General features: G+C 35.4%; 3 protein-coding genes across 3 annotated transcripts; all 3 read right to left on the bottom strand.

Annotated features, from left to right (window-relative positions):
• Positions 1-1,637: 1,637 nt before the first annotated feature.
• On the bottom strand, positions 1,638-5,260 carry LOC106759147 (G-type lectin S-receptor-like serine/threonine-protein kinase At1g11300). Its single transcript, XM_022779760.1, has 7 exons — positions 3,789-5,260; positions 3,594-3,695; positions 3,275-3,477; positions 2,978-3,188; positions 2,510-2,747; positions 2,289-2,439; positions 1,638-2,214 (listed from the first exon to the last, which is right to left on the bottom strand). The coding sequence occupies exons 1-7, from the start codon at positions 5,086-5,088 to the stop codon at positions 1,906-1,908; spliced, it is 2,514 nt and encodes an 837-aa protein (XP_022635481.1). The 5' UTR covers positions 5,089-5,260; the 3' UTR covers positions 1,638-1,905.
• A 646-nt stretch (positions 5,261-5,906) lies between these two features.
• LOC111241476 (G-type lectin S-receptor-like serine/threonine-protein kinase At1g11300) lies at positions 5,907-7,571 on the bottom strand. The gene is made up of 5 exons (XM_022779761.1): positions 7,286-7,571; positions 6,993-7,203; positions 6,623-6,860; positions 6,402-6,552; positions 5,907-6,328 (listed from the first exon to the last, which is right to left on the bottom strand). Exons 1-5 carry the CDS (start codon positions 7,484-7,486, stop codon positions 6,020-6,022), a joined length of 1,110 nt encoding a protein of 369 aa, XP_022635482.1. The 5' UTR covers positions 7,487-7,571; the 3' UTR covers positions 5,907-6,019.
• A 196-nt stretch (positions 7,572-7,767) lies between these two features.
• On the bottom strand, positions 7,768-9,084 carry LOC106758310 (G-type lectin S-receptor-like serine/threonine-protein kinase At1g11300). The gene has a single exon (XM_014641245.1). It carries the CDS (start codon positions 9,082-9,084, stop codon positions 7,768-7,770), a length of 1,317 nt encoding a protein of 438 aa, XP_014496731.1.
• Positions 9,085-21,195: the final 12,111 nt, after the last annotated feature.

Raw genomic sequence — 21,195 nt, 5'->3', positions numbered from 1 at the left:
CAATCATATGGCATTAAAATAATATGGGCACAATGGCCATGGATTTCACTTTCCTCGGTTTAAACCAACTATATGGGATTCTTTCTCCATAATTGAGTGGGTTAAAGTGTGTTTGATGCACTACACACTACTATTGATGAAGAAACTCACTCATCCAAGCAAAAAAAGGGAAAAATTACATAAAAGGACAAAAAAAATAACCATGGGGAGCCTAGTTCTAACAATTGGGGAGCCACGTTGAACTTTCTGTTAAACTGTCCCATATTCCTCTGATAATTGATTACAAGACCACTGTAAACGATTACCAGAAAGTTGTATGTGGCTTCACAATTGGGAGAACTAGGGTCCCCAAGGTTGCCTGGACTTTTTCTGGAGTGATCTTTTCAATTTTTTTTCCTTGGATGAGTGAGTTTCCTTATCAAGACTTCAAATCACATTGCACATTAACTCTTTACTCAATAACAATAACGATTCGCAATATATGGATATATATTAACATTGCCAATAATTATTGCAATCAATTTTCATTAAGTTAACTTTACAATGATTTTCATTTAGTATTGGCAACCTGATTTAAAAAAATAACATTTAATACACATATCATTGTTATTTGAGACCATATCTAGCGTTAAGGAGTTCTTAGTACATGACTCTTCTAACATACACGTTGTCCTCCTTCATGTGCTTGTACACATCCATTTCCTTAAATTCTAAATTTTTCTCTCTAAAACAAAACCCACCCCTCGAGTCAACCCATCTAACACATAACTCATTCAATACACTCCTACCAATCTTAACATTGTCATGCAGCTCTAAAAACCAACCAAATGATGTCTTTTGAATAAAGCTCCTCTGCTTCGGAGTCGAACTTCGATTCAAAGCAACAAATAACTTGGTTTTGAAACAAAGTTGCACACACAACTGCATCAAAAATAAACTTATCACGTCATAACAATGCAAAAATGAAATAATGAAAGGCGAAGGGGAATGAGGAAATAGGAAATGGATAACGGAAATACCTTGCTCCTATTACCAAAGTCACCGGAGGTTTCCACTTTGCAACTCACAACCCAAGAAAGGAAAAAGGGGAGATGTCTCTTGACGATGAATGGTGAATCGGAAAAACACAACACCTTAACGAAGAAAGGCAACGTCTTCGTGTCAATGACGGTTGAAGAAACAAGAAATGGTGGAGAAGATGATGGTCCGAGAGACACAGGATAGAGAAGGGAGAGACAAAATGAAAATAGAAGAGAGAAAAGCACAATAAAAATAGAAAGAGAGAACATAAATTCAAAGTGAAAGAGAGAAAATAAAAATAAAAATTCAAAACCCTGCTACCTTTCTAAGTCAACATTTAAAATTAAAAGAAAATTAAACTGACCAATAGATTAGTGACAAGTGAATATTGTAAAAAAAAAAGTTGTTAACTGAAAGTTCTTAACATGATTCCTCACATAAAGAGACTTGACATCACATAATTCTGCTATTACTGGAATAAGCGTTCCATTGGAATGAAATTGCAAATACTAATTGATATGACAATATTAGAACACAAGATTCGATGACTTAAAGAGCTAAAAAAATCTAAATTTGCAAGAAGTTCAACAATGGAAGAAACCTCAAGACTTTCTTAATTTAGAGAAAATACAAAGAAGGATTAATATTATCTATCCCGAATTAAGACTTTTCCTTCATGTCCAAAAGTAACTATTTATAGAGTAACTTAACTAATAGGAACTGCTATTAGCTAACTAATTTGGTTATAACTGCTTAACTAACAGTACGTAACCCAACATCATCAATCCTTGTTAATCTCTGCATGACATACGTATTATCTGTCTGTAATATAATGTAGCACGTTCTTCTCTGTCACCTAATCAATTTCATCATAGTCTTCTTTTACTACCTACCATAGATTTTTGTAATACTAATTGTATTCACGGAACAAACTCTTTGACTTTCTTCAGCCGACTCTGAATTAACCACATTTTGCACCCGGATGAATGCAGGTTGACTTGGAGGAGGAAGAAAGACAACATCACTATTAAGCATAGAAACAACTGTAGCCATTGTGGGTCTGTCTGAAGCAAGTTCTTGTACACATAAAAGTCCTATGTGAATGACCCTTAACATGTCTTCATGATCATTAGGATCATATATTTCTGAATCTACTAACGATAACATATTGCCTTCTTTCCACTGTGCCCAGGTCTGAAATGAAAACAAAAACAATTAGCTTTCATCAAAGATTCCTATTACTACTGAGTTAGAAATTGTTGACTTACAAATCCTAGAAGGGTAAGAGAATGCTCATCATCATAAAAACTTGTGTTTCTTCTTCCACTAACAATCTCTAGCAGCAAAACACCAAAGCTAAAGACATCCGATTTCTCTGAAAACAGTCCTTGCATTGCATATTCAGGGGAAATGTAACCACTGCATTCAAATGTCAAACGTGATTCTCCAATAATTTTATTCAGATAATGGATAAATAAAATATACTTACTATGTTCCGACAATCCTATTAGTATTAGCATGATCTTCAGTTCTTCCAAAGATTCTAGCCATACCAAAGTCTGATATTTTTGGATTCAGTTCATCATCTAACAAGATGTTACTTGCCTTCAAATCTCTGTGTATAATTTTTAGTCTAGAGTCTCTATGAAGATAAAGCAACCCTCGAGCTATTCCTTCTATTATAGAGCAGCGCTTCCTCCAATCTAGGAGTTTATGTTTTTTTGGATCTAAAACGTAAAGGCAGCATTATACTCTTGTGAACATAACATTAAAAGATGAAACAACGAAGCAGGGTTATCTAAACCACTGATTTGCATGCTTTCGAGAAAACTAACTCGTTACGAAATGATTGTTTACATCTTGAATATTTGTGTGCTAAATAAAGAGAATCATAGAAGTACAGAATTGGATTTTGGATATATGGGAAAAATACTAGAGAAGGAATCGTAGAACTAACCAAAAATAAACACATCAAGACTTTTGTTTGGCATATATTCATATAGTAGCATCTTTTCGTCACCTTCAATACAGCATCCAAGAAGTCTTACAAGATTACGGTGCTGAAGTTTGGAAATCACGATTACTTCGTTCATGAATTCTTCTAGACCTTGTCCAGAGGCTCTAGAAAGTCTTTTAACTGCTATTTCTTGTCCATCTTGCAGTTTCCCCTGAAAAAAAAAAAATAAATAAAAAATTCTGGAGACAACTATAAACAATTAATCGATTCAAATATGATAACTTTTTCTCAAGGTACCATGTACACAGGACCAAAACCACCCTGCCCAAGTTTGTTGGACTGGTGGAAGTTGTTTGTGGCTGTTGCAAGCTTTTCGAAATCAAACAAGAGCAGCTCCTGTAGTTTAACTCGTGACAATTCTTCAAATACTTTGTTGCCTGTTTCTTTTAATGGTTCATCATTCTTGAAACATAAGAAACCTTTCTTGCCCCTTTTCATTGCTGATTTGATTCAGTAACATATTTTAGCCAGAGTGATAAAGAAAATGTAAGCTTAGCTCCTTTACCAGTAGAAACAAAACTGAATTATAGGCCAAATTCTGAAGATGGTGTCTTACCTGGGCGACAGGAAGTCCTCCTCCATATTACACATGCACAAGTGACAATGATCACAATTCCTATTATCACTGTTACTGTAATGATAATTGTTGTCTTTTTCCCTTCATATGTTCAGAAAAATTATTAAATCTAAAATATAGGGAATTCCGTACAAAAGAAGCTATGTTTAAAATGCTTGAGCAGACGTAGCATACCATGTTGAAGTTGAGAAGGGTCTACACGAACATACAGATGAAGTCCTCGATTTGAGAGTTGTTGGAGGTCTAGTAGATTATCATTCCAAGACATACAACCAATCCCATCATCGTGAGAATACGCAACACAAGAGCAATTCTGCAAGCATTGGCTTCTGCATGTCTCTGGCTCAGCACTAGACCATTCAGAAAAATCTGGAACTTTCACCTTTTGCAGTTCCAAAAATTGATCTGCATTTGTATCTATAGTTGTGTTTTGATCTTTGGCTCTTTCACACTGCAAAGGTGTGCTCCTAAAACATCCACTAGTCCAGTTTTGTGCATCCCATTCCTCTTTGTTGTTTGGCTCAAACCCTTTCAAACAGCTGCATATTGGTGAGCCATTTGTTCCTTGGCTCTGTGCATCACAGATTGCGAACGACCCGCATACACCATAAACATCACAATCCGATAGTTTACTCGTCCACGAAACTTCTAGTGCTTTCTGCTCATCATCCCAATATTTTTGTTCAACTTGACCTTGAGAATTCAGAACGAAAATTCCGAATTCAGATCCACTTTCTGGGTTGTAAGTGACTTCACCATCTACAACCGTTAAACTGTTTAGATATGCACTAGCCATCAGGTCTACCCCTGTAAAGACCCCACCACTCCAGGGACCACTGCGCCAGTATGGTCGAGTTTCATTCCAGATAAACACTTGAACGATTTTTCCGCGTTCAACAGCACCCAAAGAGAAGCTCCCAACAGAGGGATCAGAAGGGTTCTTCCATGATGTAAGTCCTACTCCCCTACCTGTTCTATTGCTTGAAACTTTCATTTGGGGCAGTAATGTATTTGAAGGTTGCTGAAAACTATCCCATAAGCTGTTTCCCGTTGTTGTTTCTGTGAGTTTTAGCTTCCCCTCGTCTGAAAGCTGGGCAGTCGTATCGGTAGAGATGTTTGACACAGATGTTGACCAAATAACTTGATTCTGTCCATTCAGCACCACAAGATTGCCATCTTCAGAAAAGGTAACAACTCCTGAAGAATCATTCAGTGATTGATTTCTATTAGCAACCCATAAGACGGTGGATTGAGACTTCCACCAAATTCCAACGTATCGGTCTGAGGAGTTTGGAGGGGTGAAGAACCCGAAAGTGAAGTTACCATCTTTGGAGCTTAGAGTTTCTGAGTCCTTGATGGATTGTGATGAAGTGATGCTTTCTGTGGCAATACCAACGTCCAACACATAAAAACTCAGCATGAACAAAACAAAGAACAGGTTTGCATGGCTGCTGATACCCATTGTTCCGATCATAGAATAAGATCTACTCGTTATATGAAGTCAATGGCTACTCCTCCTTTTTTGACTCTTCCATCTTAAATTCAACTTTCTCCACCTCCGGGCCAACGCGATTTATTGGTTTACTTTAAATTTAATTAGTTCAAAGTAAACATTTTGTAACCGACTTATTAAGATAAACGTGTTTATTCAACATGAAGGTTTTGTATTCTCAATTTATATTATATATCTATTATAGTATAATAAAAAATATATTTCCACTCGACTATTTATTAAATATTAATAAAAATACAATAGTTAAAATTAAAATGTTAATTTATAAACAATAAAATTATATAAATAGTGAAAATATAAGAAAATATTGGTGTTCAATTTGAACTCTGTCAAACTGACAAATTAGGTGAAACGGTTTAATTTAACTCACGTTTAAAAAACTATATTAAATCTAAATTGGCTCCGTCTGTAGTATGTACCACAGATTTGAAATCTTAACAATTTCAAAGCAAATGCAAATTTCTAGCGTATTTTTAGGAAATATGCCACTAAAAAAACAGAACCGTTCAAACGGTTATGAGATGAAACCTATATGAAGGTCAAACAGCAAGAAATACAAAGAACATTTTCAATTATCTATCCAATTAAGAGTATATATCGTAATGACCAAACTAATTATTTATAGACTTAGTTGTCGTGTAGTAACTATCATTAGCTAACTAATTTGATTATAACGACTTAACTTACTATTAAAAACTATACACTCTAACATAGTATTATGCAAAAGTTACCTTTCCAACCACCAAACAATTTATTACAAAATATCCTTAGATAAATTATAATGTAACCCAACATATATCCTTGTTAATCTCTGCATGGCATACGTCTACCTGTCACGATCTTCTCTGTTACGTAATCAATTTCATGAGTTATCTTTCATAGTCTTCTTTTGCTACCTACCACGGATTTCTGTAATACTAATAATATTCATGGAACAAACTCGTTGTCTTTCTTCAGACAACTCTGACGTAGTCACAGTTTGCACCAGGATGAATGCAGGTTGACTTGGAGGAGGAAGAAACACAACATCACTATTAAGCATAGAAACAACCGTAGCCATTGTGGGTCTGTCTGAAGCAAGTTCTTGTACACATAAAAGTCCTATGTGAATGACCCTTAACATATCTTCATGATCATTAGGTTCATATATTTCTGAATCTATTAAAGATAATATATTGCCTTCTTTCCACTGTGCCCAGGTCTGAAATGAGAACAAAAACAATTAGCTTTTGGCAAAGATTCCTATAATTGATTTAGAAATTTTTGTGACTTACATATCCTAAAAGGGTAAGAGAATGCTCATCACCATAAAAGCTTGAGTTTCTTCTTCCACTAACAATCTCTAGCAACAAAACACCAAAGCTAAAGACATCCGATTTCTCTGAAAACAGTCCTTGCATTGCATATTCAGGGGACATGTAGCCACTGCGTTCAAAATTCAACTGTTATTTTCCAATAATTTTCTTCAGATAATGGATAAAGAAAATATACTTACTATGTCCCAACAATCCTATTAGTATTAGCGTGATCTTCTGTTCCTCCAAAGATTCTAGCCATACCAAAGTCTGATATTTTTGGATTTAGCTCTTCATCTAACAAGATATTACTTGTCTTCAAATCTCTATGTATGATTCTTAGTCTGGAGTCCCTGTGAAGATAAAGCAACCCTCGAGCTATTCCTTCTATTATGTCACAGCGCTTCCTCCAATCTAGGAGTTTACTTTTTGATCGATCTAAAAATTTATTAGAAGGCGAAGTTATGAAATGAATTTTTATATCTTAAACAATTGTATCCTAAATAAACAGAAATAATTAATATGGAATTGGTTATGCGAAAAATAGTAGAGAAGGGATAAAAAACTAACCAAAGATTAAAACATCCAAGCTTTTATTTGGCAAGTATTCATAGATCAACATCTTTTCGTCACCTTCAATGCAACAGCCAAAAAGTCTTACAAGATTACGGTGTTGAAGCTTGGAAATGACCATTACTTCATTCATGAATTCTTCTTGACCTTGTCCAGAGGCTCTAGAGAGTCTTTTAACGGCTATTTCTTGTCCATTTTGCAGTTTCCCCTGAAAAAGAATAAATAAATCTATGAGGACAACTATAAACAATTAATCGGTTCAAATATGATAACTTTGTTAAAAAATGTACCTTGTACACAGGACCAAAACCACCCTGCCCAAGTTTGTTGGACTGGTGGAAGTTGTTTGTGGCTGTCGCAAGCTTTTCTAAATCAAACAGGAGCAGCTCCTGTAGTTTAACTCGTGACAATTCTTCAAATACTTTGTTGCCTGTTTGTTTTAATGGTTCATCATTCTTGAAACATACGAAACCTTTCTTGCCCCTTTTCATTGCTGATTTGATTCAGTAACATATTTTAGCCAGAGTGATAAAGAAAATGTAAGCTTAGCTCCTTTACCAGTAGAAACAAAACTGAATTATAGGCCAAATTCTGAAGATGGTAACTTACCTGGGCGACAGGAAGTCTTCCTCCATATTACACATGCACAAGTGACAATGATCACAATTCCTATTATCACTGTTATTAGGATAATTGTTGTCTTTTTCCCTTCATCTGTTAAGAAAAAATATTAATAAAATATATAGGGAATTCCGTACAAAAGAAACTAGGTTTAAAAATGCTTGAGAAGACATAGCATACCATGTTCAAGTTCAGAAGAGTCTACACGAACATATAGAGTAAGTCCTCGACTTGAGAGTTGTTGGATGTCTAGTAGATTGTAGTTCCAAGACATACAACCAATTCCATCATCGTGAGAATACGCAACACAAGAGCAATTTTCCAAGCATTGGCTTCTGCATGTCTCTGGCTCAGCACTAGACCATTCAGAAAAATCTGGAACTTTCACCATTTGCAGTTCCAAAAATTGATCTACATTTGTATCTACAGTTGTGTTTTCATCATTAACTCTTTCACACTGCAAGGGTGTGCTCCTGAAACATCCACTAGTAAAGTTTTGTGCATCCCATTCCTCTTTGTTATTTGGCTCAAACCCTTCCAAACAGCTGCACATTGGTGAACCATTTGTTCCTTGGCTGTGTGCATCACAAATTGCAAACGACCCACATACACCATAAACATCACAATCCGATTGTTTACTCGTCCATGTAAGTTCTAGTTCTTTCTTCTCATCATCCCAATATTTTTCTTCAAACTGACCTTGAGAACTCAGAACGTAGATTCCAAATTCAGATGCACTTGGGTTATAAGAGATTTCACCGTCTACAACAGAAAAGCTATTTAGATATGCACTAGCCATGTGCTCTACCCCTGTAAAGACCCCAACGCTCCAAGGGCCACTGCGCCAGTATGGTTGAGTTTCATTCCAAATGAACACTTCAACGATTTTTCCCCGTTCAACAACACCCAAAGAGAAGTTCCCAACAGAGGGATCAGAAGGGTTCTTCCATGATGTAAGTCCTACTCCCCTACCTGTTCTATTGCTTGAAATTTTCATTTGGGGCAGTAATGTATCTGAAGGTTGCTGAAAACTATCCCATAAGCTGTTGCCCGTTGTGGTTTCTGTGAGTTCTAGCTTCCCCTCGTCTGAAAGCTGGGCACTCGTATTGGTAGATGTGTTTGACACAAACGTTGACGACCAAAGAACTTGATTCTGTCCATTCAGCACCACAAGATTGCCGTCTTCAGAAAAGGTAACAACTCCTGACGAATCATTCAGTGGTTGATTTCTGTTAGCAACCCATACGACTGTAGATTGAGACTTCCACCAAATTCCAACGTAAGTGTTTGTGGAGTTTGGAGGAATGAAGAACCCCAAAGTGAAATTACCATCTTTGGAGATTATAGTTTCTGGGTCCTTGATGGATTCTGATGGTGTGATGGTGTCTGTGGCTATACCAAAGTCCAACACATAGAAACACAGCATGAACAAAACAAAGAACAAGTTTGCATGGATGTTGAAACCCATTGTTCCTATTACAGAATAAGATCTACACATTATATGAAACCAGTCATCCTTTTAAAGTTTGACTCTTCTCTGTTAAATTGAACAGTGTAGTTTCCTTCCACGAAACTTAATTGACACTTTTCAAACTAATATTAATCTTTCTGTTGCAATTTTTCAACCAATTCTCTAGATGGATACAGAAACGTGTTTAGAATCAAAGGCTGCTAACAGATAATTCCTCATTTATTCATACTAAAATATCGTAAATGGTTGTTGTAGATTAGTAATCTATTTGACCAGGGGTTGAAAGACGAAAATACAGACAAACAAGTAAGAAAAGATAAATAACAAAGAATTAAATTAAATGTTTAAATATCTTTGTCAAAGTTTAGGCTTTTATAGCTGAAACTATATTGATACTTCTTTTCCAGAGATATTCCTTTTTGTTTCTTGAGCGTGTTAATATAGTTTCCTATTAGGCGGTGCTTCATGTGTACAAGGCTATTGGTTTGCGTGTTGTGGTTGGTGTACTTGCCAAAATCTATTGCATGGCAGTTCGAGGGTTAGGTTCTTATGCGATATTACTTTATCACAATTGCCTTGTCATTGTATTAAAAACATATGATCTTAGTGTACATTGTTGAAAAATTTAGGTTTAAACCTTATTTTGGTCCCTAAGTTAAGTTCTGATGTTCAGTTTAGTTCCCGTTTTTAAAAATGTCAACCTTTAGTCCCTATGTATCAAATCAATCCTCATGACAACACTTAATGAACAATAAATCACAAGTTTTCATACTTAGGTATCTAATATTTTGTGATTTGTTAACAGAAGGTGTTATGAACAACAAATCACACTTAATGAAAAACTTGTGATTTGTTAATGAATATGACTGATTTGATACATTTTTCATATCATAGGGACTAAAGGTTGATATTTTTAAAAGCGGGTACTAAATTGAACATCAGAACTTAACTTAAGGACCAAAAAAGATTTAAACCAAAAAGTTATCTAACTAATTCGAAAAAGTGCAAGTATCATTTGTATGGGTGTATTTTGTTAATAAAAGGTAATAAACCTCTCATGCATTTAGTTCTATGTAAGAAGTTTGATGTTTGAGTTAATGGAAAGCAATTCCTCACAATAAAGGATTTTATTATTTTTTTTTCTTTACTCGAGAATATAAGAAGGATTTTAGTTATTGCACTTTGAAATTTTTCTCCTAGAATCCTTCGTGTTTTTATTTGGATTAAAGATTTTGTTCCAACTTCTATAAAGTTCACCAAAACCCAAAGTTGGGTGTGTATACATGATCTTCTTTTGGAATATTGGCAATCAAAGACTATTTTTTCAATTGCACGTGATATCGGCAAGTTCTTATCTTTAGATGATTAAACTAAAAACACAGTCTCAAGGTTTCTTTGTCTGTGTCTGGTTAATGTTGATTTGTTATTTTATTTTCCTAATCAAATTTCGGTAGAAAGTCTAAGATTTGCTTTTATTGCTAATATGGAATATGAGATATTGTCTTTTTTTGTTCAAATTGTAAAATGATTGGTCAATGTAGATAGTTACAACAAGATGTCAATGTAATTTTTGGTGGGAAGGAAAAATATAACAACTTCATCGTCTTAAGGTCATTGGTGTCCACGATGAGAATAAGGACTTTATAGGTTCATCTTTAAAGCCTATGAAGGCTAATGTTGAGCTTGTTGTGAAGCCTATTATGTTTGTAGATGCGTATGTGGTGGAGCCTATGATAGAACCACTGGGAGAGCCAATGGTTATGTTTTATGAGACAGTATGTTGCTCAGACACAACCTGAACCAAATAATGATAATGCTTGTGTTCCGCATGGATATTGTATTCCTAAGCATTTAAATGTACTAATGCTAGTATGTGAATAGATTCTTATTCATTGACTAATATCTTTTTTGAAAAATGTCACTCATATTATCAATAGTTTGATGAGTATATTATAACATCCTATGTTTTAGTTTTCTAAAATATATAATTAACACTAAATTACATAAGTAAAATAAAATTTTATTCTAGTTTTTTTTTAAATCCCAATAAAAAAATCATTATTTTAAAACTTAATTGAAAAGAAAAAACATTAATAAAAAAGGCAGTTACAAAAACATATTTCGATATTGATCATTTTTTGCATCTATTTTAACACCTTCTATCTTTATTGATCTTCATATATCTTCATATACTCTTCCAACCACACTTTACATCAAATCGGTGTCCTTATTTTGAATCTCACAAATTCCAACCTATCTCTTGATAACATTGACTCTTTCAACCACTTTCGTTCTTTTTCCTCTACTTTGAATTAGTTTCTTATAATAACTCCAAATCAATTGTGGTTTTAGTAGTAGTTTTGACAGCATGTGCATATGTTTGTTGGTTTGATTTCTTCCTCAAGTATACCCGTCTGGTCTCTAATTTCCTTCACTCTATTGTTTTCCTTCCATCACTAATAGATTCTTCTTTTCTTCTGTATCATGGTTCCAATCCTTATAAAAGGTTTAATTTCCCTATACCTCTTCTCCTACAAGGAATTTTTCACTCTTGATGATCTTAGCTCAAAGTCCTTACTTGTTTTCACTCTCAAACATAAAGGAATTTTTCTAACTTAACTCTCTCATTCTCCCCTCCTTTCTTATGGCCAATTTTGTGACATCCCAAATATATAGCAGTATATATTTATAAAGACGTCATCAATCATAATAATAGAAAGCAGTTAAGATAGTAGTTTAAGGTGTTTAGGGAATTACAGTCATCCATAGAATAGTGTGGAATTGAAAACTAGAGTACTAGAGTTTCTCCTGGAAATTATAGAGAATTTAAAACTCTAAATGCACTAAAGTTCTTAAAATAAGATGAGTTCAGGGAAATAAAAGCTAGCAAATCTAAGCTGCAGCACTATCGTCCCCATCAAGAGCTATTGCCAAAGTATCCTCCTCGCCATCTGCTCCCATCCAAGTGGATGATCATCACAAAAGGAAACACATACAACATAGCACAAACACAAGCAAGCAAGGGTGAGCTAATTATATAAAAAGCATGCATCATGTCAAACATAGAATATACAAGAGTTAATTTAAGTCAAACAAGATAAAACATCCATCCTAACATGTTGAATACTAGACTTGACTCGTGCGGACATTAGAAATGAGAGTCGAGCTATGGCGGGTCATGCACCCGTGGTGACTTATGAAACTTGGGTTCCCCACCCTGCCACACTCACAAGGTTAGCCTGTTCTGCGCCTTGAGCATACTGGAAGCCTCCAAGACTAAGACCTCCCGCTACTCCTCACCACATGGTCCAATCCTCTCTACGTGAGAAGAAAGGCCATTGGAGCGTCAAGAAGACCCCCAAGACTGAGCTCCTACTTTCATTCGAAAATACTAAGAATCTCACCAAGAGATTTTGCACTTTGAATCACACTTACTAACTTGAACCATAATGTACTTTGAAACATACCATGAACAACCTCGAACTCCTACTTCATCCATTTTATAATCATACACTTTCAGGTCACGAAGATCATCCAAGATATAATACAATGCATTCTTAAACATGTTTCACAAATCAAGCAAATCAACCATTGATTTAGAGATGTTAATTTATAACTCAACAACATGACTCAACATACGTTCCTCTCGCATAAAAGTTTCCAGTTTATTATCATATCAACTATAAAACCCAATAAAGTTGCAAAACATCAATATTTTAGTACAGAAATAGCAGTGAAAAAACCTAATACATCAAAGATGTTAATGCAGTAACAACAGTCAAAACAGCTCAATACAACATGAATTTTAGTCAAGACAACAATTAATTTTCTGCAGCATTTTAATCAAAACAGCAAAAACAAAATGTACAGAATTCCAAATTCCGAAACAGCAACTGATATAGATTTTATAACAGCAACAACAAAGTGAGCACTTAACATATAAGCTGGAATCTAACTTAACACAACCAACATATAATGATACCTTATTTTTTTTCTATTCATAACATTATAAAAATACAATATATATATATATATATATATATATATATATATATATAATATTATCTTACCTTATATAAATCAATATAATTTTCCTTTTTGAAACATTATATTTAATAGATATACCATATCTACAACAAACAAAATGACTCTGCACTTAAATCTAAAACTAAAGATTCTATATTGTTAATCTAAGAAAATAGCTTGTTATTATAAAAAAAAAACTGAAACGACAATTAAATAATGCCGAAATCACTTTAATCAAAACTAAAATATCCTATATTCTTAATATTGAAAAGATAGAATATTAATCAAAGAAAATTGAAACTGAAAGAAGCTTCATATAAAAGAAATAAAGGTCATATATTTTCTTTGAAAGGTATAAAAATTTACATTATTATAAGATCAAACTTGTGATTTGAGGTTCCCCAATTTATTGTTTGAGAACAAGAAGAATTGTTTGGAGGCATTACAATAGATGCAATGACAATAAAAAAAAAGAAAAGAAAGCGTTGCATCTCATTCTTTAAAAATTTCATAAGAAAAAAAAACTTTTATAACGTAATAACAATTAAAGAAGGGTATTTTAATTTAGAAGAAAAACTACACAATCACTAATAGAATAAGAACACCATACGTCACATATTGAAAAGAACGAGACACTAAATTCAAAAACTTCGGTACAAATAAACAAATAGATTAAGTACACCTTATTTATGCATCAATACCATGGATCAAACAACCTGAACATCATAAGTATACAAACCAAAAATCACAATCTCATTCAAATTCTCTAAACGATGCACTCAAAATCATACAAAGCAATCAACCACATATTCATCAACACAAAACAAAAACTAATTCACTAATACTCAATCAAACAAAATAAATCAAATTAACTCCCCTTACCTGGAAAGCTTAACAGTAACTTGTCAAGAATGCCCTAGGATCGTACCCACACCGCGTCGATCCTACAGAACCTACAAATCACCAAATTGGTGATAGAACATAGCTCTCAAAGCTCGAATGGGTAGAGAATGGAAGGAAAAACGTACAAGGCACATGAACCCAACAAAGTTGCATGCCCTAGGTTTTAGAATAGTGGAAGAGAAGGGGAAAATTACTTACCGGAACGAAACGGCGAAATCGATCGGTTCAAAGTATAGCCCTTGACACCGCGAACGTGTAGGCACCTTCAAATTAAAATTTAAACGGTTCAGTGTTGGGATCTTTTAGAGAGAAGTCAGAGTTATGCTTAGGAAGAAAGGTTCCTGTTGAGAGAGAGAAGGAGAAAAAGCAAAAATGAAGAATCTGATTTTTGAAAAAGAAAGACCCCCCTCTAAGGCTGAGGCACTCTAAACTTATGGGTCTGACTGCCCCAATTCATAAGGCCCAATGGCCCTAAGCTTATTTTCAGGTCCTTACATTCTCCCCAACAAATAAAATTTTCGTCCTCGAAAATAAAACTTACCAAAGAGAAGAAACAACCTACTCTCATCACCTATTGACTAAGATACTACTCCCTAACGACCTTACTAACATGAAAAACCTTGCCTTTGTGTTAAAATGCTTTAGTGTTCAATAATGTAGATTGGTTTAGCCATTACTCTCAAGACAAATATGAACTACTAAACTTTAGCTAGTAAGAAACTTTCTTTCGGACAACCAACCGCATTGTGTATGCCACACTGATAACCACTAAACCACCTTCTGCTACTTCTTGTAAATCTCTTCTAAGACTTCCACTAATCTTGACTTCAAATTAACCCTTGACCGATACTCATTTACCTCCTCTTGTTCCTTTCAAGAACCACCATACCTCTGACTTGATCACCACAATTTCTGAGTTAACCACCAACTACTATATTTGGATCACCTTTATCCACATCCATTCTGAGAGCCTCACATTGTTTTTCTGATCTTCACTACCGAGTAGTATAGTTTCCTACTATACTATCTCATTACCAAAGTAAAATTCTTCTCTTTTGCAACGTCGAAACCAATTTGAGCAATCTAGCTTCACTTCGTTATCTCACTGACCTGAACCATATGCACTTCTTAATCTACTAGCTCGTAATCATACTTAGTCATGTAGCTTCCTCGACTTGAGATCACTAGCCTAATCCGTATCATGCCAACTTATGATACCTTTCAAGCTAGGACTGTCCAAACTGCATTGTCTCAACCATTTTGAGAAACCCACTGGTTATAGTATTTCAACTATACTAGTGAAATCTCTTTACCTCTTCACTTCGGACTCCAATCTTCAAACTCTTCAACCGACTCTTAATCAATTCTTACTAAGCTAACAACTTGAATCTTCTTTCAATTTCCAAGCACAACTAACGCTTGCTCACCTCAAAATTGACCTTACAACTTGAAACTTATCCCGGTTCATTTCCTTCATCCATTGACCCTCTTCCCATGCTCAACGTCCATTTATTCTCCCACTTCTAGGTCGATACTGCATCTTGAAACTGAAGTCTCACTTGTCTTCTTTGCTTCATACTTATCTCCACCATACCTAATACTCACTTCTGACTCTTGAAGATCACCAAACACTCTCAACTGATGCCCCAAATAATGATGTCCCGGTTGTTTTAAAGAAGTTCATCTCACATAACCGCCCATACCTGAACTTGAAAATGCTTCACATACACTTGGTATTGATAAGAACAAGCCCACTAACATCCGTTGCGCTACTTTGATCCTCAAATTCCCTTGTTCACTAGTTTACTGAAAGAACACTTCCTTCATGACAATTTGTAACCCGAAGATGATCACCCTTGAAGAACCTTCTTCAAAACTTCCATGACTTTGCAAAACCCCGATAACTCTTTTCTTCCATGATAACCTTATCATTCCATTTTCCTCAACACTACTTTTCTACTCCACAAAACGACCATGCTCGAAATCACTTCTAATTACCAAGACTTATACTAAATTGTTCCAACCTGTCTTCTAATTCTCTTATGAGATTCTTCGACCTTGTGGTTCTCCCTATGATCACACTGAGTCCAAACACTGCTGCCTTAACCCAACTTCCACCTTCTTCTTGTATTACACAACTTCAACAGGAACCATCCATAAAGACATTACTAACACCGGCTCTTCTTAGACACCATTCCAAAATGAGCACCAGTTCTCCAAGGTATAAAATTCCCATACTTGTTGCAGAACACAAACCAAAACCCTTATGCTAAAAAGATCCATCTTTTCTTCTTTTCTTAACCTTGCTAAACTATTCTGACTTCCACAAGCATTTGTCTTCACATTTCAACTTGATCCACAATTGAAGTATAACCACTGACTTTTCTTCTTGAAACACGAAGCTTCTTTTGAAGACCATAAAGCGCTAGAGAACTATTTTGAAACAACAACCTCCCTTGAATCACACCTCAAACTTACAAAAGAATAACATCATCTCTTCTTCACTCGCACTTAACAAACATCTTGAATTCCCATAACACTTACTTCTATCTTTTGCTCAACTGTACTTGATGTATCACCTTCGTTTTCCTTCCCTGCCAAGAAACCACTCCATAGAAGCTTCAAACCCGAGCCCTTAGATTAGCTCCACAAACGTCACATCACTTAGAATTCTTCATGCACTCCTCCGGCCAAATTAACTTAAAACCTTCTTCTTTAAGAATTGCCCTCTTCAACTTAGAATCTTTAGAAATACTAACTCTATCTTTGATCCCCTGAACCTCAAGATACCCTTAACCAGCAACACCAATCCTCTGACCTTATCTGAACTTATCCACTTACTGCCTTCTGTAACTCAACTTCCAATATCCACTTCTCTCTTGATCAAACTCAGCCGATCCCTGAACATCACCATAAAATCACACCCAAAGAAAAACTGATTGTACCACGACATGCCGCTTCGAAACTAAATAGTCTCAATCAACCTGGATTATATAATCATTCCAGATACCCTCTCTAACAACTCATACTGTAACCATCCTTTGTCATTTTTTTCTAAGGCCTTTTTCTTTGTTCCTCATCCACTGTGCTCTTAATTCTCTATTCCTCACCTTTTCTTACCAAATTGACACCCTGATATACTCATTCCTTCAATGCTTGAGATCTCTCATCTTAGTCAATGATCAAACCTTTCTTCTAAACGAACCACTGATCTTGAAACCTTCTTCTAAACTTGGATATACCAAATCCACTAGATAATAAGACCTACCCATCTCCTTCTAATTATCGCTTAACTCAAAACCTTTACGATACATCAATTATCTTCAAAGACTTCACGTTCTCTCAACTCTGAAAATTTTGACTTCTAATTCACAATCCTTAAATCTGCTCTATGTCTTACACAACTGCTGCTCAAACTCTTCTTCTTCTAATCCCTTTCTAAATAGTAAGTCTCTCTGCTCCACTACAAACTTCTCTTTCTTCCTTAACATAAGCTTCAAACCTTTCACCACTTATTTCCCCCAAATCTCAAACATCACTGGTATCACAAACTATGTTTCCTTCTCAACCTTGGATGTTCCAATGCTCATCCAAAGCTCATCTTATTCTTGTCTTTGAACTCAACTCTTTTTGTGAAACATATGACATCTGATCTTCTGACTTCCTTCTTGAAAGCTTCTTAACCCCAAGAATCACCCATCTCTTGGAACCTAAACTTTGGTCTTCTAAATCCTTATCTTCGAGGCAAGAATTTGTCTTAAAGTCTCTAACCAATTCTAATAAAAGTATGCAGGTTAATTTGTCCTTAAAACTCCATTCCTCTACCACCATAGAGCACAATACACTACCACAAAGTTAAGAACAAGACAAGAATTTCCATCGACAATCACACTAGAATCACTATAGAAAATAACACTATAACCCCAACTTTTTCCTTTCCCAAACCTTCATAATTAAGAAAGGAAAATCAACTCTAATATAGAGTCATGAGTGTGCACCCTCACTACTCTTATCAAGGTGTTTTCTGTTCTCAATACTTAGAGTTAGATACACAACTTTACTATTTAAACTTGGAATAAATGGTAAACCATACCGTTTAGGCTCAACTTTCCACAAGAAAGTCACGACAAACCCGCAACCCGTAGGTTATCCTAGGAACAAACTGCTCTGATACCATAAATGTGACATCCCAAATATATAGCAGTATATATTTATAAAGACGTCATGAATCATAATAATAGAAAGCAATTAAGATAGTAGTTTAAGGTGTTTAGGGAATTACAGTCATCCATAGAATAGTGTGGAATTGAAAACTAGAGTACTAGAGTTTCTCCTGGAAATTACAGAGAATTTAAAACTTTAAATGCACTAAAGTTCTTCAAAATAAGATGAGTTCAGGGAAATAAAAGCTAGCAAATCTAAGCTGCAGCACTGTCGTCCCCATCAAGAGCTATTGCCAAAGTATCCTCCTCGCCATCTGCTCCCATCCAAGTGGATGATCATCGCAAAAGGAAACACATACAACATAACACAAACACAAGCAAGCAAGGGTGAACTAATTATATAAAAAGCATGCATCATGTCAAACATAGAATATACAAGAGTTAATTTAAGTTAAACAAGATAAATCATCCATCCTAACATGTTGAATACTAGACTTGACTCGTCCGGACCTTATAAATGAGAATCGAGCTATGGCGGGTCATGCACCCGTGGTGAATTATGAAACTTGGGTTCCCTACCCTGCCACACTCACGAGGTTAGCCTGTTCCGTGCCTTGGAGCATACTAGAAGCCTCCAAGACTAAGACCTCTCGCTACTCCTCACCACATGGTCCAATCCTCTCTACATGAGAAGAAAGGCCATTGGAGCGTTAGGAAGACCCCCAAGACTGAGCTCCTACTTTCATTCTAAAACACTAAGAATCTCACCAAGAGATTGATGGAAGACCATCAAAGAACTACATTGGACCTCTTACTAGAGCCATGGCCAAGAAGATTCAAGAGGAAGAAGGATCACCTATCATTTTGCTTCTATGGAAGGTGACTTATACTAATCCTTCTTCTCTAAACTAAAACAATTACACTTTGTGTTGTAGGGCCTAAAATAAAGCTTGGAGCAGCTTGAGACAATAAAGGCCCAAAGCATCTCGGCCAAAGCAGCTGCAGCCCAGCAAATGTTTTCCATGTGAATGGAAGACGTGGACAACAAGCATGGAATATGCTTCAGCAACGTGGATTGGCTTCCTCCAAATTAAAACTGATTACATTGGTTTTAGGAGGGAAAATGGGATCAGATTAGGGGCACCTCTCATCTAGAAATAGAAGGGCCAATAAATTGTAAAAAGCACTTTAGAGCTTGAATGTTATGCTGCAGAAATGAATTTCCAGCTTGCTTTGCTCTTGAGTCACCAATTCTCTTCATTTTCTCTACTCTTTCCTCTAGCTTCCTTCCATAGTGGGAAGGCCTTCTGAGCTGAGGAGATAACCCACACAGTCCTACCATTTTCCAACACAGAAACACCATTGCACTCATCCATATCCACTGCATCAACAACATTATCCGCTGCATCACTCTGTTCGAAGTTTGCTTGCTGTTTGGAATTGCTTCACAGTGATTCCAGACCTTGGCTAGCTTCTATCAAGTGGTATCCAGAGCTTTGGTTGTCCACACATCCATAGCTAAGTCATTTTCTCCATCTCTTAATTCAATTCTGTTTTATATTCTAATTCCTGTCATGTGCCTTTCATCACTCTGTTTAGTGTTCTTTTAATTCTGTTTTGTGCTTGTTTTGTTTATTCCAATCACTGATCTTGTGTTTTCCATTGTGTGTTCATGTTCTTCTTTCATTTTAAACGGTGAATTACCTTTGCTTGAGTCATTTCCAACTTCATTTTTCAATTCCAGTATTGTCTCGGTCATGTGCCTTTTATACAATGCAGTTTTAATTTGTTTTTTTGTTTTAGTATTCATATCAGCTGTTTTAATTTGGTTTTCTTGAGCTTGAAGTGTTGGAAAAGCTGTATATATACCAATTAAGGCAGTGAGAACTTGATCTAGCCTGGTAATACAAGCTACAACACAAAAGTCGTGACTCTGTTTTCAATTCTGCCAAATGCTGCTGCAGAATTTTTTGATTCTGGTTTGAAACTAAAAGCTGTTTTAACTGGTTTGAAATTATTTCTGCTGTTTGAAACAAATTTGTTTGATGATATTGGAAGTGGCTAAAGGCATGACAGACCATTAAAAGCAAGAAAATGCATCTAGCATAGCTTGGTTGCTTTAAATACCATTGGCCTTTGCTGTCCAGTATTATACTCTAGCTTTTCACCGTGCTATCATCCTTGATTTGGTTTATTCTGAGTTTGGTCAAGCTAAGCTTCTTAATTCTAGCTTAGATCTATGTGTTTACACTTCTCTAAGTCAATTTCTTGCTGTCCAACTCTTGAATTCATGAAAAACTGAAATTGGTGGTGATTTGGTGCACTTTTTCTGCATAAAACGGAACANCAGTAGTAAATTNCGAAAATCTGCTGCTTCTTTGCTGTTTTATAGCTTGAGCAAGNTTCAATTGATGGTTCAAAGTTGTTAGTACTGTTCATTTGGTCAAAACATGACTTATATGCAAATTTGCATTTGAAACCATCACTTTTTGGTTAAAAATGGAAGTGAACCAGTGATTTTGAGTTACAATCAGTGTATGAGTTGTTTAAGAGTTTGAACATGCTTAAAATCATCAAGCAAAGTTGTTTGGTTAGTCACATGAGCTGTTGAATCACTTCCACTCGTTTTTGGGTTCAAAACCACCATTTCAGGTCACTTTTTCTAGTGCAGATTGNTGTCAGCCACTGTTTTGATTATTTCTGGTGNAGANTTTTGTTTTGNTTGTAGCAAGAGCTGGTTCATTGATTTAAGTTGAAAATAAATGATCAAAATAAGTCAGAACATGTGTTAAAAAGCTTGAAGAACCGTGCAATCCAGTTTTAAGCAGTTAAAACCCCAAAACCCAAAATCTGGTTTTCATTGGGGCATTTTAACAAACACTTTGGTAAAATATCAAACAGTTTGGTCTAGATGAATTTATGATCTGCCATTTCGATTTTTCTTGCTTTCTTCATCTATTCTAGTGCCTTTATTAGGTTCCTGTTGCGTGCTTGCTTTTATTGATGTGTTGTTCCA

This window comes from Vigna radiata, chromosome 4 (genome assembly GCF_000741045.1).
Source record: "Vigna radiata var. radiata cultivar VC1973A chromosome 4, Vradiata_ver6, whole genome shotgun sequence".
NCBI classification, from domain to species: Eukaryota; Viridiplantae; Streptophyta; class Magnoliopsida; order Fabales; family Fabaceae; genus Vigna; species Vigna radiata.
This window is presented reverse-complemented; position numbering and strand designations above follow the sequence as displayed.

Coding starts and splice junctions, on each gene's coding strand:
- LOC106759147 (XM_022779760.1), bottom strand. CDS start 5,088: ATGATCGGAACAATGGGTATCAGCAGCCATGCAAACCTGTTCTTTGTT. Junction 3,696..3,788: donor CCCTTCTCAACTTCAACATG/GTATGCTACGTC, acceptor GAACATATGAAG/GGAAAAAGACAACAATTATC. Junction 2,215..2,288: donor CTCTTACCCTTCTAGGATTT/GTAAGTCAACAA, acceptor TTTTCATTTCAG/ACCTGGGCACAGTGGAAAGA.
- LOC111241476 (XM_022779761.1), bottom strand. CDS start 7,486: ATGAAAAGGGGCAAGAAAGGTTTCGTATGTTTCAAGAATGATGAACCA. Junction 6,861..6,992: donor CTTGGATGTTTTAATCTTTG/GTTAGTTTTTTA, acceptor ATAAATTTTTAG/ATCGATCAAAAAGTAAACTC. Junction 6,553..6,622: donor AATAGGATTGTTGGGACATA/GTAAGTATATTT, acceptor TTTTGAACGCAG/TGGCTACATGTCCCCTGAAT.
- LOC106758310 (XM_014641245.1), bottom strand. CDS start 9,084: ATGGGTTTCAACATCCATGCAAACTTGTTCTTTGTTTTGTTCATGCTG.